The sequence below is a fragment of the Theobroma cacao genome, chromosome 5, assembly GCF_000208745.1.
Source record: "Theobroma cacao cultivar B97-61/B2 chromosome 5, Criollo_cocoa_genome_V2, whole genome shotgun sequence".
NCBI lineage: Eukaryota > Viridiplantae > Streptophyta > Magnoliopsida > Malvales > Malvaceae > Theobroma > Theobroma cacao.
Window position 1 is genome coordinate 28961069 of NC_030854.1, and position 13770 is coordinate 28974838.

At 35.0% G+C, this 13770-nt stretch overlaps 3 protein-coding genes across 4 annotated transcripts; all 3 read right to left on the bottom strand.

Moving 5' to 3' along the window:
* LOC108660416 lies at positions 613-7156 on the bottom strand. 2 transcript variants are annotated; one of them, XM_018121900.1, is made up of 11 exons: positions 6611-6694; positions 6108-6311; positions 5442-5595; positions 4151-4260; positions 3976-4063; positions 3540-3875; positions 3388-3462; positions 2687-3294; positions 1954-2062; positions 1648-1827; positions 613-1228 (listed from the first exon to the last, which is right to left on the bottom strand). In XM_018121900.1, exons 2-11 carry the CDS (start codon positions 6176-6178, stop codon positions 1052-1054), a joined length of 1908 nt encoding a protein of 635 aa, XP_017977389.1. In that variant the 5' UTR covers positions 6179-6311; positions 6611-6694; the 3' UTR covers positions 613-1051. The 2 variants fall into 2 exon arrangements, with proteins under 2 accessions (XP_017977389.1, XP_017977388.1); XM_018121899.1 differs by lacking the exon at positions 6108-6311 and adding an exon at positions 6963-7156 and having other exon boundaries at positions 628-1228; positions 6611-6870.
* LOC18599151 lies at positions 6449-8263 on the bottom strand. Its single transcript, XM_018121901.1, has 6 exons — positions 8119-8263; positions 7784-7853; positions 7474-7575; positions 7291-7352; positions 6963-7194; positions 6449-6870 (listed from the first exon to the last, which is right to left on the bottom strand). The coding sequence occupies exons 2-4, from the start codon at positions 7841-7843 to the stop codon at positions 7335-7337; spliced, it is 180 nt and encodes a 59-aa protein (XP_017977390.1). The 5' UTR covers positions 7844-7853; positions 8119-8263; the 3' UTR covers positions 6449-6870; positions 6963-7194; positions 7291-7334.
* Positions 9292-12677, bottom strand: LOC18599152 (28S ribosomal protein S9, mitochondrial). Its single transcript, XM_007028995.2, has 4 exons — positions 12104-12677; positions 11224-11664; positions 9836-9916; positions 9292-9675 (listed from the first exon to the last, which is right to left on the bottom strand). The coding sequence occupies exons 1-4, from the start codon at positions 12621-12623 to the stop codon at positions 9584-9586; spliced, it is 1134 nt and encodes a 377-aa protein (XP_007029057.2). The 5' UTR covers positions 12624-12677; the 3' UTR covers positions 9292-9583.

Sequence of the window (13770 nt, forward strand, 5' to 3'; positions counted from 1 at the left end):
AGCAACCTTAGGATTCAATGTTTTTATCATGGAGCATGGTCCATTTTGGTTGTCTTCATACCAAGTTGACTACAAATTTGCAGTGCAAATAATCACATCTCAACTCCCTTTACCCCCCAATTTTAGCCTCTTCCAAAGTCACTTTAATATCTTTAGATCATGGATTTCTTCTCACAGTGGGGTTTTTTTTTTTTTTTTTTTTTGAAAGAAACAAAACAGCAGCTGCACTTACATAGGTAACTCAGAGGGGAAATTTGTGATACTTGGATAAGAACCCACGGCAGAAGGAATCAGGTGGAAGCTTCCCCTGGGCCTGGATGGGTAAAATAAAGAGAGCACTGCAACAAGAACAAAGGGTAAAAAGTTTCTCCTTGAAAAAAGAATACTTGTGGATAAATCAGCATTTCCATTGCTAATGCTTGGCATCCAAGAAAGCAGAGAAACTGTTGTAAAAGTAGAACGCATGTGATCTCCATTCTAAGGTGAAGCACTAAATAACAAGTAATGCGAGTCTAGAGGGAAAAGAAGAGAAAAGAAAAGCAATGGCAGGTCATGCACGCTAGTCCATGTGCATGTCTGCATACTTCTTTTACTTAAAGAGGAAAATCTAGATGATGCACAAATCAATACAAAGCGAAAAAAGGGAATACCATAAAAACGTGTATCAAACAACTGATCATCATTTTCCAGATCTGTAGAAACTCTAATGTAACTTTCCCTTGAGTGTCGATGTTCTTAAAAAGTCCTAGATACAAAACACTGCTAGTGAGTTTAAGACTTAGAAAAGCTGGACTTGGAAAAGTAACATGACGATCAACAAACACTTATTCATTAGAAGTGGGAAAAATGGATGCAAACTAAAAAAAGCATGCTACTTCTGCTGCTCCTCCTCCCTTGATAGGACTCTACTTCAACTGTTCTTTTTGATGTTCTTAGTCTTAGGATTGAGATAGTTGGTGTGCTTTCATTGAGAGGTGATCACAATTACATAGCAGATGGCATTGCCATAAATATGACTGGCAACTACACGTTGTCATCTTCTTATTAGATCTCAAGCAGCTACTGAAGAGTTCATCTCATTGAGAATGTGGTAGTATGTAAAGAAATCTGTAGTGCTTCGAAAGCCAGGAAGAAAATCTGAAAAGAATCTCAAAACCGCAGCCAGATGTTGCGAGTCACTAGAGGTAAATGCTGCTTCAAGAAATAATGAGGGCCGAATAGTAGTGACCTGAACAATTTAAAAATTCCTGTTAGAAAGTCTTCAAAATTAATCAAACCAAGCTAACAGCTGAACACAATCACCCAGCATTTTCGTGAAATGCCATGAAATACCTATTTCTTGCCATCAATTTCAAACAAGTAAAGATTTTGGCAATGGCCTAATGTTTAGACATGCACAGTTACACATGAAAAATCTGCAAACAAAAACCAACAAACATATAGAGCAAATTTTACCAACATTTTGGTGAAATAAGACAAGGTTGCTTGTCCATTTCATGAAAGCCTACAGATCTCAGTTAACTTTAATAACGATGTCAGAATGAACAAATATAATGAATCCAGTTCTCGATTCATAAAACTGTCATTTTACATAAATAAAAAACACTCTAATTTATTTTCCACTGTAGTTACCGAAAAAAGGATTACCTTATGCTTCCGTGCATAACGTAAAGCTTCAAGATAATATCCATCTTGCACAAGTAACAACACATAATCATGATGTAAAGAGAGCTGTCTTAGCATATCTGAACCCAGCTTCCTAATTTGAAAATTTTGACGACCCGACTCTAGCAGCTGTAGAGCAACTTCTTTTGAGGGCTCAATAATCTGCAACAGAAGAATTTTCACCCTTAAACAAAACTAAAAACTCAATCCAGCCAAAAACGTATGCATAACTTTTCTTTCTTTTGCAAGGAAAAACACTTATTGTGAAGGTAAAAGAGACTTCAAAACCTTGTTTATGATAAACAAACTCAGTTCTGCATATCGCTCGCTACGGGCCAATAGTTGAATAGTTAACACGTATAGATTTGGATGCACTTTGACCTTTTCCAAACTAGCACTGCACATTGGAAACAAATAAGATTTCATGGAACAACACAATTTCAATAACAGAGTACCATAACCATGCATTCTATCAGTTAGTATTTTCTCTTTCAATTGGTCAATAAAGCATGGTGGTAGAGCTTGGTTGTTATATTGCTAGATCATGTAGTTAATTTTCTTCCACCTGCTCCTGACACAATTGTGCCTAGGAATTTTTATTTTTCCTTTTCTTTTGCTTCCAAAACATCATTATAATTGCTGATCTAAATTTGGAATGATAGCTATGTTTTGTTAGAGTTTACTTGATAAATCTATTATTTATGTCTAAAGACTTGGATAAAGCCACATAAATTTTACTGCTCCTCAGTAGAAGGCCGGGCCAAAAGCTTCTTCAGATAACCAGAAAATGATTTATATGAGTAACTTTTTTTTGCTACAAAGTTTATATAACTTATGTTTATATTTTCCATATAAATGGCTAAGAAAACATTATTAGAAAATAAGTTTATACACAATAGGGAGCTTTGTGTTTCTATCTAGAATATGGTTACAGCGGTTGTTTATAAGATTCAAGCCCATTTTAAGAATCCTTTAAAATAGTTAAACAGCAGTCCTAAACAACTTCCAATAGTCAGCATACCTTCGACAAAACTCAAGAATGATGGCAACCAGATAAGAAGGCTCTCCAACCATCTCTTCCTCGATAGGAGCAAAGACAAATTTGTACATCTCATCAGGTGAAATTGCAGGTGAACTGAGCTGAGACTCCTGCTGCTCAGAAACACTAGCATTTAATGGATTACTACTAGGACCTGGAAATTGAGATGAGAAGGATGATGACTGAGCTTCAGTGGTACAACTTTCAGCACCCATAACCACTTTGCCAGCAACAAATTTTGTACCATTTGAGCTGGTTTTCAATGGTTCAACGCTGGAACTATCCTCAGTCTCTGAAGAAGAATAAGTTGAAGGCCTACCAACACTGTTGACTCTGGAAGCAGATTCATGTTGGATGGATTTTCCAAGGCCATCTGTTCTGTTGGTGAATACATCAATGCCTTGTCCTGGGCCACTCACATTTGGCACGCTTGAGGGAGCCCTCTCAGTCTTTAATCCCTTTAAATAACTGCCAGTTTTAAGAGAGTGGGAATATGAGGTGACTAATACATCCATTGCCTTGGCAACCATGGTGACAGGTCTGCGTTCTAGAATCACTGTTTGTGTAATTCCCAAACATAGTTGTTTAGCCTGAAATAGCAGAAGCAATGCACACTTAATAACAGGTAATGATTATATTGCCATTCATTGTGGAAAGAGAAAGAGAGATAGCTGAGAATTGACCTTATTAGCTTCCAGCTTTCGTCTTTGCAAGAATTCCAATACTGATGGAACTTCTGAGCTACTAGCAGAAATTGCCTACAAGGAGAAAAAGGGGAGAGTCATTACAAGAATTAACCATTACAAAATAACAAAGAATGACCAACAAGACTTGCCTCCAAGTCTAAGTGGATCTTCCATAAAAGCTTATTGGTAACATCACAAATAAGGTCAGGAACCAAAAAGGTCCAGTCATCTCCATAAATAATTGCTTCATGATCATTTGTATGAGAGGCCTCTGAGCTTTCACTTTCTTTGCTGCTAGGTCGAGATGTAGAAATATTGGACCTTGGAAAACCCCTCAACAGTACAGGAAGTGGAGCAGATATGGGAGCTCGAGAATCTGCAAATATGTCATAGAGTATAACAACCTTTGCATCTACTTGGTGAACAAGTAGTACATTATCAACCACACTCACAGCAACCTTGCTCGAATAGATTGGTAAAGAACCCTGCAAATGGAAATGAATATGGTTGGGATTTCAACTCAAAACCAGTTTGAATGTAGCCTGCACTTGAAATGAGCTTGAGGGAGTTTTGAGCAACACTTACCTGTTGGACAACAGCATCACGGTAAAACCGATACAAGTGCAGTACCATTGCAACTCTATCAACTTGCAAACAGTATATTCTCCCATAGCTGTCAAGTAGAAAAAGAAGATCTTAATATTTATATATTCTAGCAAACAATTTGGTATATTAGCAGAAAAAGATAAAAGAAACATACACAGTGACAATATAGACATCTTCAGAAGCAAGGACAGGCTTGCTGTTAGCTTCAGATTTAGCCATTACCATCTCAAACTTTGGTAATCGAATAATCCCAGCAGACGAAAGCTGAACATAAGCAACTTGTCAAATTAATGAAATCGAGGACAAAAAGGACCACCACCTATCTGTACTGTCTATTAAAGGCTAAGGAACCACAATAACAGGATCACTTTTCCCAAGGGACCATCACTCTAACACTACATTTTCATGTCAACTTCAGTAGATGATCAATCTCTATTTTTTCAAGTGTCATAAAGTTAACCAAATGTTGCAACAAGTGCAAGCTTTTAATACCATTTTCTTGCATGTAGCCTCCGAAACCAATTTCTAAGTTTATTTTCTTGCATAGAGCAAGCATAGCCCAGCCAAAGTAGAGCCTCGTCTAAATGTCTGTTTGGCCCAGCTTTTTCTCAATGTAGCTACCTCTTAAAAGAAAAAGTCGAGCCAAACAAGATTTTAAGAAGCTCTTTAAAAAAATAACTTTTTTTAAAGAACAAAATCTATAAAAAAAAAAAAAGAGCTTCAGGAAAAGCTTTAGAGAGGAGCTTTCCCTTCTTTTCTTTTAAAAACATGCCAGCTTTTCAGGAAAATTTTTATTTTTGTTCCAAAAATGTCCTCATTTATTAAAAATAATCCCAATGTTACCCTCTCAATCAATCTCCCTCTCCTCTCCCTCTCTCTGCAAATCACCCCTCTCCAACGCAAATCATGATCTCTCTCTCCTCTACCTCTCTCTGCAAAGACTATTAAGAAAAAAAAAAAAGCAGAAGGCCCATACTACTAGAAAGGTATTTATTAAATACCCTTTATGGTAATTTTAACCAAAATTAGAGCTTATAAATGTTGTTTTGCCAAACAGCTTATCAATAAAATAAAGCTTATAAAAGTAACTTCACCAAACAATTTTAGCTTTTTTAAAAGTTATTATTTTTCATAAAAGCTTCACAATAGCTTTTAAGCTTAAAAAAAAGACCAGGCCAATCAAACTACTAGAAAGTTATTTATTAAATATGCTTTATGGTAATTTTAACCAAAATTAGAACTTATATAAGTTGCTTTACCAAATTGCTTATCTAAAAAAAAACCTTACAAAAGTAAATTTACCAGATAGCTTTAAGTTAATTTTAAAAGTTATAATTTTTCATAAGAGCTTCATAATAACTTTTAAGCTACCAAAAAAGCTAAACCAAACAGGCTCTAAGAGGATTTCTAGAAAATTGAGCAAATATTGAAGCTCTTAGCCATACCTGCAAGCCATTGAATGTCTTGCACTGCATTCCTGAAGCAAGAAGAACCAATCTGCTCTCGTGCGTGTAGACATACCAACTCACATTTAATTTCCTTGCCTCCACCAAGGCAAGTGACTTTGAGGCATAATCATAAGCAAACAAGTCCAACCCACTGTGATTAAATTCCATTTCAGTGAATTGAACACAATAAATCTTTGGTGCCAATAAAAGTAGAAACATGGAGAGGAAAAATAGAAAGAAGTATACCCTACATAACTCAAAAAGGTCAAGGATGGATGACTATTACTCAATAACATGGACAATGATGGCAAAACTTGTGAGGTTGACTTGATGATGTTGGATGTACAATGCATTTAAGTTTCCAAACTAAATTTAACAGTAAAATTGTTGATTCTGGCCTTGGGAACTTCTTATTCCGGATCCATGCTATAGCGGTATCTCCCCAAGTATAAGTTACATAAATTGTTCTCTTCCCCAGAGGAAACTGATAAAAAATGTGTAATAATGAATAATTTGCCAAAATGATAATGGTTTTCCTCTCTCTTTTTCATATCATTATATTTGTCTTGGTCATGCAGCAAAGACAGCACAGTTCCGTGCATCAATAACAAAAGAAAGCATACAATGCCAATGGCTGATACAAAAGTTCTAAATGTTCTTTACCTAGCTGCATGGCCTGAAAGAGTCCATCCATTGCTACAAGAGGATTTCAGGTATGATAAAATGATGTGCATTAGGTGATAATAACATCTATTTGATGCATTCTAACTAGTAGGTAACTCCAAAGTTGCTAATTCTGCTTGTTCCAGTGGTAACGGTTGGGTGGGATTTGAATAGAGATCCTAAGTTTAAGCTGCAGTGCTCCCTCTTGTAAAAAAAAAAAAAAAAGGAAAAAGAAAAAGTAATCTCCAAGTCAGTAGGCTAATTAAATTTCTTGTAAATGTTACAAACCATGTTTATTTTATATATTAGGCATCCAAGTGAACGTGAAGTAAGCATTCAGAGGCAGCATAACATTGCTATTATATGAAATTGAATTCCTTGTCAGAAATATCATATCTCAGTTGATGCTGAATTTTTACACACCATATCAAGATTTAAGATGTTCACAAAAACAAAATCATTATCCAATACAATTGTAAAATGGACAGGAAGCCTCCCCCTACCTGGTCTTTACAACTACAATATCACATGACGGACAATCTGTCCAGAAAAACCCCAGTATATTCTCCGACTCAGACTTGCACCTGTGAGTGAAAGTTTCCCCTGTTTCTCTATGCCAAAATTGTATCAATATGTTGGATCGTTGGACTGCTATAAACTTTTCATCTAGAGAAAACCGGATGGAGCAGATAGGCCCTTCATCTATTGAATCAGTGGTAGAGGCAGCAAGAGGAGAAAAGGGAGTAGTTTTCCACGAAAAGACCTGTGTAGAAAGGCAAATAAGAAAAATAAAATATGGAACTGCCGAGGTCAAACAAAATTCAAGCACACTTATTAACTTCAGAACTACAAAACCTGATCAGATGTAGAAGAGATAAGCAACTTATTTCCATCATCATAATAGAAACCTCTTGATCCAGGAATGTTGCAACGTAGAGGGGGATATTGTATGAAAACATGCGACAAAGCTCCAGATCCTAAACCACCAACACTGGCTTGAGAGCTTGATGCTTTCCCGGCCATCTTCCTAAGGTTATGTTGAGTTTTTGAACCTCAAAACCCAAATTGCTGGAGAATAATAAAACTACTGAAGCACAAAAGGATAGTATGAGTACAATAGAAAGAATGTACCGAGCTTAAAGACTAGCAATAAAAAAAAAAAGGAAAAGTTCATCGCATTCACCGTCTTATACAAAGTTTGAACAACTTCCTCCAAGGATCCAAACATTAAACCTTTCCCCGGAGCTATAAACAAAAAAGGAGAAAACATTAATCTTAAGTGCAGCTTTTTCAAAAGGGATTATGCACTACAAATATATTTCTTTCTTTTAATGCATAAAAGTATATTTCTAAGCAACATGGATACCGTATTCTGCATGCAAGTCTTTAGGGCAAGAAATTCTTTCAAACACATATCGCGTTCAACCTCCGGAACTTTAGCTGCCACACAGGCCCCATATTCTTTTGCCTGCAAAGACGTCTCTTCAATTAAAAAATGAAAAAGACTAGTAGCCAAGTGCAAGCAGAACAAACACTCACTAAACAGCAGGTTCAACAAAAGGACTTTCCGCAATCACATTTTTGTTTATTTTCAACCTCACTTACTAAATATTTAAAATATAATCCTGATGAAACAGGCAGAAGTACAAGGCCAAGGTGAGTACTTATCGACGAACCTGAGCCGTACAATTCACTAAAATGCGCCTAAGTGGGGAGATTGTGTTCTTTTCTTTCATTTCCACAGCTCTGAAAAGAAAATTAATAAAGAAAGAGGAAATACAAAAATGAATAGAAAATGACGATTCTTAAATTTGATAGCAATTCTTAAAGGGAAAAATCTCACAATTCTCAAATTTCAAAGATTAATAGAGTGCGAATTGAACATGAATTGATTAACTTAGGGTTATCAATTGAATTGATAAAAAAAAAAAACCCAATTAAATCCTAGAGACAGACTCGCTTCAATCCACAAAGTATTAGCAGAATCGAAGAGATAGAGAAGAGAAAATACCTGGGCAATTCAACATTTCTTCTGTAGGTTTCCGGGAACAAAATTCTACTGCTCTTGTCCTTGTTTTGGTTTGCCTTCCGCTATCGAACCTACAGACTTGGCTTTGAATCGTGGAACGAAAAGCTAGTTACCTCTTCCACTACACCTAACGGTCCTAGTCTGAGAAATACGACTCCTCTGCCTCGTTAGTTAGTAACTAGTACAGCCAATCCGAATACCATTTTCTCAATTCTATTTTTGTTTTAGGATGTCCAGTGAATTAAAATTTTTATATTGATTTCTTAATCCCCATGGTAAAATATTTAATATTTTTAAGCTTACATTGCATGATCAAATGGTCTGACTCTTACAATGAGGAATGATTATAAGTAGGGCCGGTATCCCCGTATAATATAAATTAATTAAAATTCTATTTGATTAATATTTTTTATTTTTTTATAAAAATAAATTAAAAAAATTATAAAACTCTTTAACTATTTAAAAATATTCTAATAAATTCTCATTTTTTTATCATATAAATTTTTATTATTAACATTAATTATTGGTCATTAATCTAAACGTTACTTATTGATTTATATTAACGTAAAATTCAAAAATATTATATAATTATATAATCGTAATTTATCAACATATCACATCATTATTTATTATGACATACATATTAATATACATACACATCAATATCACATCGCGTAAAAAAAATAATTGACATTTTATCTAATCACAATTAATTAAAATAAAAATAAAATTTTGACTTACAATAAAAAATTAAAAATTTAATAAAAAATAAAAAAATTATTTAAAATTTCTTAAATGACTAAATTTTTTTAAAATACTATACCTAACAAAAAATATATATTAAAAATACAAATCAAAATAACTTATATGATTAAGTTAGATTACGAGATTCAAGTTTTTATACGAGCACCTCAGATCATCGACATCAATTTTTATATTATTGTCTGCTCCTTGGTTTTTTTACCTACCTTTCAAGAACAAATATTTGAATTTACTTTCACTTTCTTAAGGAAAAAAAAAAAAAAAGAAGAATCTCCAATTGTAGACAAAGGTAAAATTTTCCTGAAAAACCCAGCGAATGATATTTGACTATGGGAAATATTAGCATATTTTATCGTGTACAGCATCAAACATATAAAAGTGGACAGCATCAAATTCAAACACCATGAGATGTCAACAGATTTTTCCTTCTTTCCGCAAAAAATATAGAAAGGGCCAATATCTCAAACATATTTCATGGTCAAGCAAAATCATCCTAACCCTGTTGCTACTGAAGTTGGGAGAACTAGATTACAAGCTACGTTACAATGCAAACCCCGAACCTTATGAATGAAAGAAATTATTGCATCATGGCAAAAATAAAATTCCCTTCTCATCAAAAATACAATAAGCCTAAAAAGGTCCCCAAGAAATTACTATCACAGAAAAGCAGGCAAGCAACAGTTGATCAACGCTTGACCCATTGGAAGCTCTTCCTTGCTTTTGCCTTCCCTGGTTTTTTCCTTTCCACCACACGTGGATCCCTTGTCAAGAAACCGGCTGGTTGGACACATGAGCTTTTTAGTAAATATTTTCATAAGATAAAAAAAAATGTAATGATGAAGATTATGATTAAAAGTCCTTGCCAGACCCCAAAAATGGATTAATGGAGTGTAAATGACCAAGATACAATAATGCACAATCCTAAAAGAGGTAATACCAGCTCTGAGTGGAGGACGTAGCTCTGGCTCAAAATTTTGCAATGCCCTACTGATTCCCAACTGAATTGCTCCCACTTGGCCTGTCACAAGCAGATAGTCAGCTTCACTTAGAAGGAAGAAAACTAAAGTCAATAGTGCAACAAAGCACTTATAAAACATTAAATTTCACCTTAGGCAAACGGCATTAGACTGTTAAATATGAAAGTAAGCTAACTAAGGTAATTAAGGTATCTATTAGATAAGTTTTCCTTAACACCGTGCACTGAAAGACCACTATACTTGAAATCAAAGTTTGCCACTCTCTAGATGATATCTTGAGTGCAGTATGCCTGTGGTAGCATCCACTTTTTAAGATTCAACAGCCAATGAACTCCATAACCTTGCAAAATGAACTATGAAGACCAGACTAACTGTTCAAACCTCATCAGCTCAAAAGCATAACTAAGTTATATGATAGCATACGAAAACAAATAGAAGGGTATTATACAAATTTTAATCTGGAAGGGAAAGTATTTTTAAGAAGTTGTCTAACATGTAAGAAGGTGGGGCCAGCCTCCTGGCAAATTTTTAAATGAGAAAAATTGAAGCTCGTATTAGCCAAACCTCACTAAGCTCTATTTACAGACAACAATCAACTTACCAGAAAGGCCTTCAGCTAGTTAACACTTATCATGTTAAGTGTCATTGCGGTGGCATTTTGCCACCATTTGACATGAGATCATGCAGTGCCAACAAGTTATGGCCATTGGTTGCAGGTTGGATTTGAGGTGGCTGCAACTAGACATGTAGTATGCCAAGTCAACACGTTAACTAATCTTTCATTAGATTAAACATATTTAGACTGTATACTTAATAATTTGACTTATTGCAAATAGAAACTAAACTGTCTACCCTCATTCAAAGAACTAGTATTAAACACATGTCAAACATCGTTCACTCTTGCAGAAAATAAGTAGTGCAATTGTTATCTGTACAACTTGAGAGGATAAAGCATGCCTAAAAATATTTGCAAAATCGCATTTCTCCATGGCTGGTCCCCACAAGTTAAAAAGCATGAAAATATATTCATCCAATTACTTGTATTAATTCTGTGGCTAACATGCTCAATGCCAGATCAACAGGGTGAAATAGTAAAGACTGCTCCCTTTCTATAGGCATAACATTTTTCTTATTCTTGATAAAGCAGCCTGGTCAAGTACAATATAATGAACAAAAACAACTTTTTTAAATTTTCCAGCTTGATATTCATGTAAAAGTGGTGATGCATAAACTTGAAATCGGAGAAACTCAAGTGTTAAACAAATAAATTTGGGACATTGCTATTAAGGAAACTGTTTTTATTGTTTAGAGGAAGGAACGAAGTGTAAGTTCAAGGACTTAAGCTTACCTGTAACACCACCTCCTTTAACAGTGCAGTTAATGTCCCAAAGGCCTAAGGTCTTTGTTTCAGAGAATGGCCGAAGAAGAGCAGCACGATGATCAAGCATTGGGAAATAGACATCAAATTGTTTGTCATTGATGATAAATTTCCCAACACCAGGTTGAACCCAGACACGAGCTACACTACATTTTCTTCTCCCAGTACCATAAGCCCTTCCCTTATCGTCTACTTGTCTTACTCTTGCTTTGGCAATTTCCTCCATCTTCAGGAGTTCTATTTCAGCTCTCATGGATTTCCTTGTATTCTTTTCATATCGCATATCTTCTATAACACTTAAAGGTGGCAATCCATCAACCCCTTCTAAATCCTTCAGAGCAATCAAACTGTCAAGCATCGCATCTGTGATACCGGATGCTGCAATAAGGTCACCAAATGCACGATTCGGACCTGCAAAAGGGTATAATCTTCCTCTTAACCCCAAAGATAAATCAAGGTAAAAATGTAGCCAGCACCTTGATTTACAAACAAGGAAACCAAAGCCATAATTTATAAAAATTTTCCTTTTTTATTTCAGTTCTCATCCTACTCTTCCTTCTATTATACAAAGGCCCCATTAGCCATTGCAATTTGATTCATGTATGATCACACTCGCTGAGTTTTGCTGCAAATGCTATTCTAAATAATATAAAATTTGCCAATTACGATGAGCTTGATCTCAATGGCAAAAGTAAGTTCCTAGCTATCCTAATCGCCACATTTTCACTCTATGTTATAACCGCAATGCCAAACTACGCCTAAATTTATTATTTCATCCTTTCAATCCTATAAAAAACATAACAATAAATTGCTACTGAATCTATTTTTTATTAACAAAATGGAAGCTTGCCTTTGAGTACGGCAGTGAGCTGCTTCTCTTCTTCTTCAAAATTCTTCTGCTCCTCAACACTATCATCACTCTGGGCAACACTAGTTTCACCTCCGGTTTCAACAAAATCCCGTACACCTTTTAAATCAAACACGCCATCACCTTTCTCTTCCTCTCCAAAGCTCCACGCTTTATCTTCCTCTCCAACCAACCAATCCCCTTCCCCACTCTTCTTTCCAGCACCACCGTCTTCCTCACCGGCTGCCGTAGGAGACTCGGTGACGCTGGAGAATCCGGCGAGGTTTCCGGACTCATCGGAGAAGAGACTGTCGAATTTCCCGTCATTATCTGGGGAAATTTTCCATGGATTGGAAAACGATTGATCTTTTTTATTATCGTTGTTATTGTTTTGATTGGTTGAGAGGAAACGGAGGAGGGAAATGGGAGGGTGTTGAGGGGAGTAGGGATACGGTTGGGATTTTGAGGAAAGGAGGGGTAGGAGACGGAAATGGGAAGGTTTGGGGAGGAGACGAGAAAGCATTGTGGAAGGGAAAGGGGTTTGGGGGGGTTGGGAAGTAGAAGGACAGGATTTTCATGCTCTGGGCAGGGTTTTAGAAATTTGGTAGATTTTGAACCGAACCGCTTCAATTCAAATGTCCGTGGGCCAACAAAGCCCAAAGATGTCTAACTTTTTGTCAGTATTATGATTTTTCTTTTGATTAAAATATCCATCAAATCTTTGTATTTATATATTTTATTCAATTTAAACTTTACATTCAAAATCTAAATAATTTAATTTCTTAATTTTAAAAATTACTTCAATATAATTTTTTTTCTCTAATAGTATCCAATTTTATCATTAAAGGGATAACGTTAGTACTAACGTGATACATATTAGTGACATGACGTTAACATGATAATGTGGCACCACCACATGGCACAGATGTGATGGCATGACAATGCCACATGACATTGATATGATGACATGGCATTGACAAGTTGGGGTTCGGTGTCACATGGCAATGTTGATGTGGCAAATTAAAAGAAAAATTTTTCAAAAAAAATCTATGCCAAGTCACAGGAAGTAAATTGAACAAAAATTTTTAATACATAGACTAAATTGAATAAAATTTAGATGTTGAGAGACTAAATTAAAAAATATTTAAAAAATATAAATATTTAAATAAATAATAATATATTTATTGGTTAAAATACTTGCTAAGTCTTTGTACTTATGCATTTTGTTCAATTTAATCCATATACTTAAAATCAAAGCAATTTAGTTATTTAATTTTGAGAATTGATTCAATTAGTCCCTCTTTCTAACAGCATCCAAATTTACTATTAAATGAGATGATGTGAACGCTGACATGGCATTGATGTGGCACTTTTGATAACGTGATATTGACATAATGATGTAACACGATCACATGGCACCAATGTGATGACGTGACAGTGCCACGTGCCATTGATATGTTGACGTACCATTAACAAACTGACATGTCAGTGCTACATGGAAAATTAAGAAAAAAAATTTCAAAAAAAAATTCTGTGCCACATCATGAGGACTAAATTGAACAAAAATCTATAATACATAGATAAAATTGAACAAAATTGAGGTTTTTAGGGACTAAATTGAAAAAATATTTGAAAAATATAAATATTTAAGTGGATAATACACATATTAA

What these genes read in the sequence shown, in the direction of transcription:
- LOC18599152 (XM_007028995.2), bottom strand. Translation starts at nt 12,623, where the DNA reads ATGCTTTCTCGTCTCCTCCCCAAACCTTCCCATTTCCGTCTCCTACCC. An exon ending in TAAAGGAGGTGGTGTTACAG is followed by an intron (nt 9,917 to 11,223) that starts GTAAGCTTAAGT and finishes TGCTTGTGACAG; the next exon opens with GCCAAGTGGGAGCAATTCAG. An exon ending in ACGTCCTCCACTCAGAGCTG is followed by an intron (nt 9,676 to 9,835) that starts GTATTACCTCTT and finishes GTGTCCAACCAG; the next exon opens with CCGGTTTCTTGACAAGGGAT.
- LOC18599151 (XM_018121901.1), bottom strand. Translation starts at nt 7,843, where the DNA reads ATGAAAGAAAAGAACACAATCTCCCCACTTAGGCGCATTTTAGTGAAT. An exon ending in TAGTGAATTGTACGGCTCAG is followed by an intron (nt 7,576 to 7,783) that starts GTTCGTCGATAA and finishes ACGTCTTTGCAG; the next exon opens with GCAAAAGAATATGGGGCCTG.
- LOC108660416 (XM_018121899.1), bottom strand. Translation starts at nt 7,130, where the DNA reads ATGGCCGGGAAAGCATCAAGCTCTCAAGCCAGTGTTGGTGGTTTAGGA. An exon ending in AGACATTCAATGGCTTGCAG is followed by an intron (nt 4,261 to 5,441) that starts GTATGGCTAAGA and finishes GCTTATGTTCAG; the next exon opens with CTTTCGTCTGCTGGGATTAT. An exon ending in GAAAGCTGGAAGCTAATAAG is followed by an intron (nt 3,295 to 3,387) that starts GTCAATTCTCAG and finishes CTGCTATTTCAG; the next exon opens with GCTAAACAACTATGTTTGGG.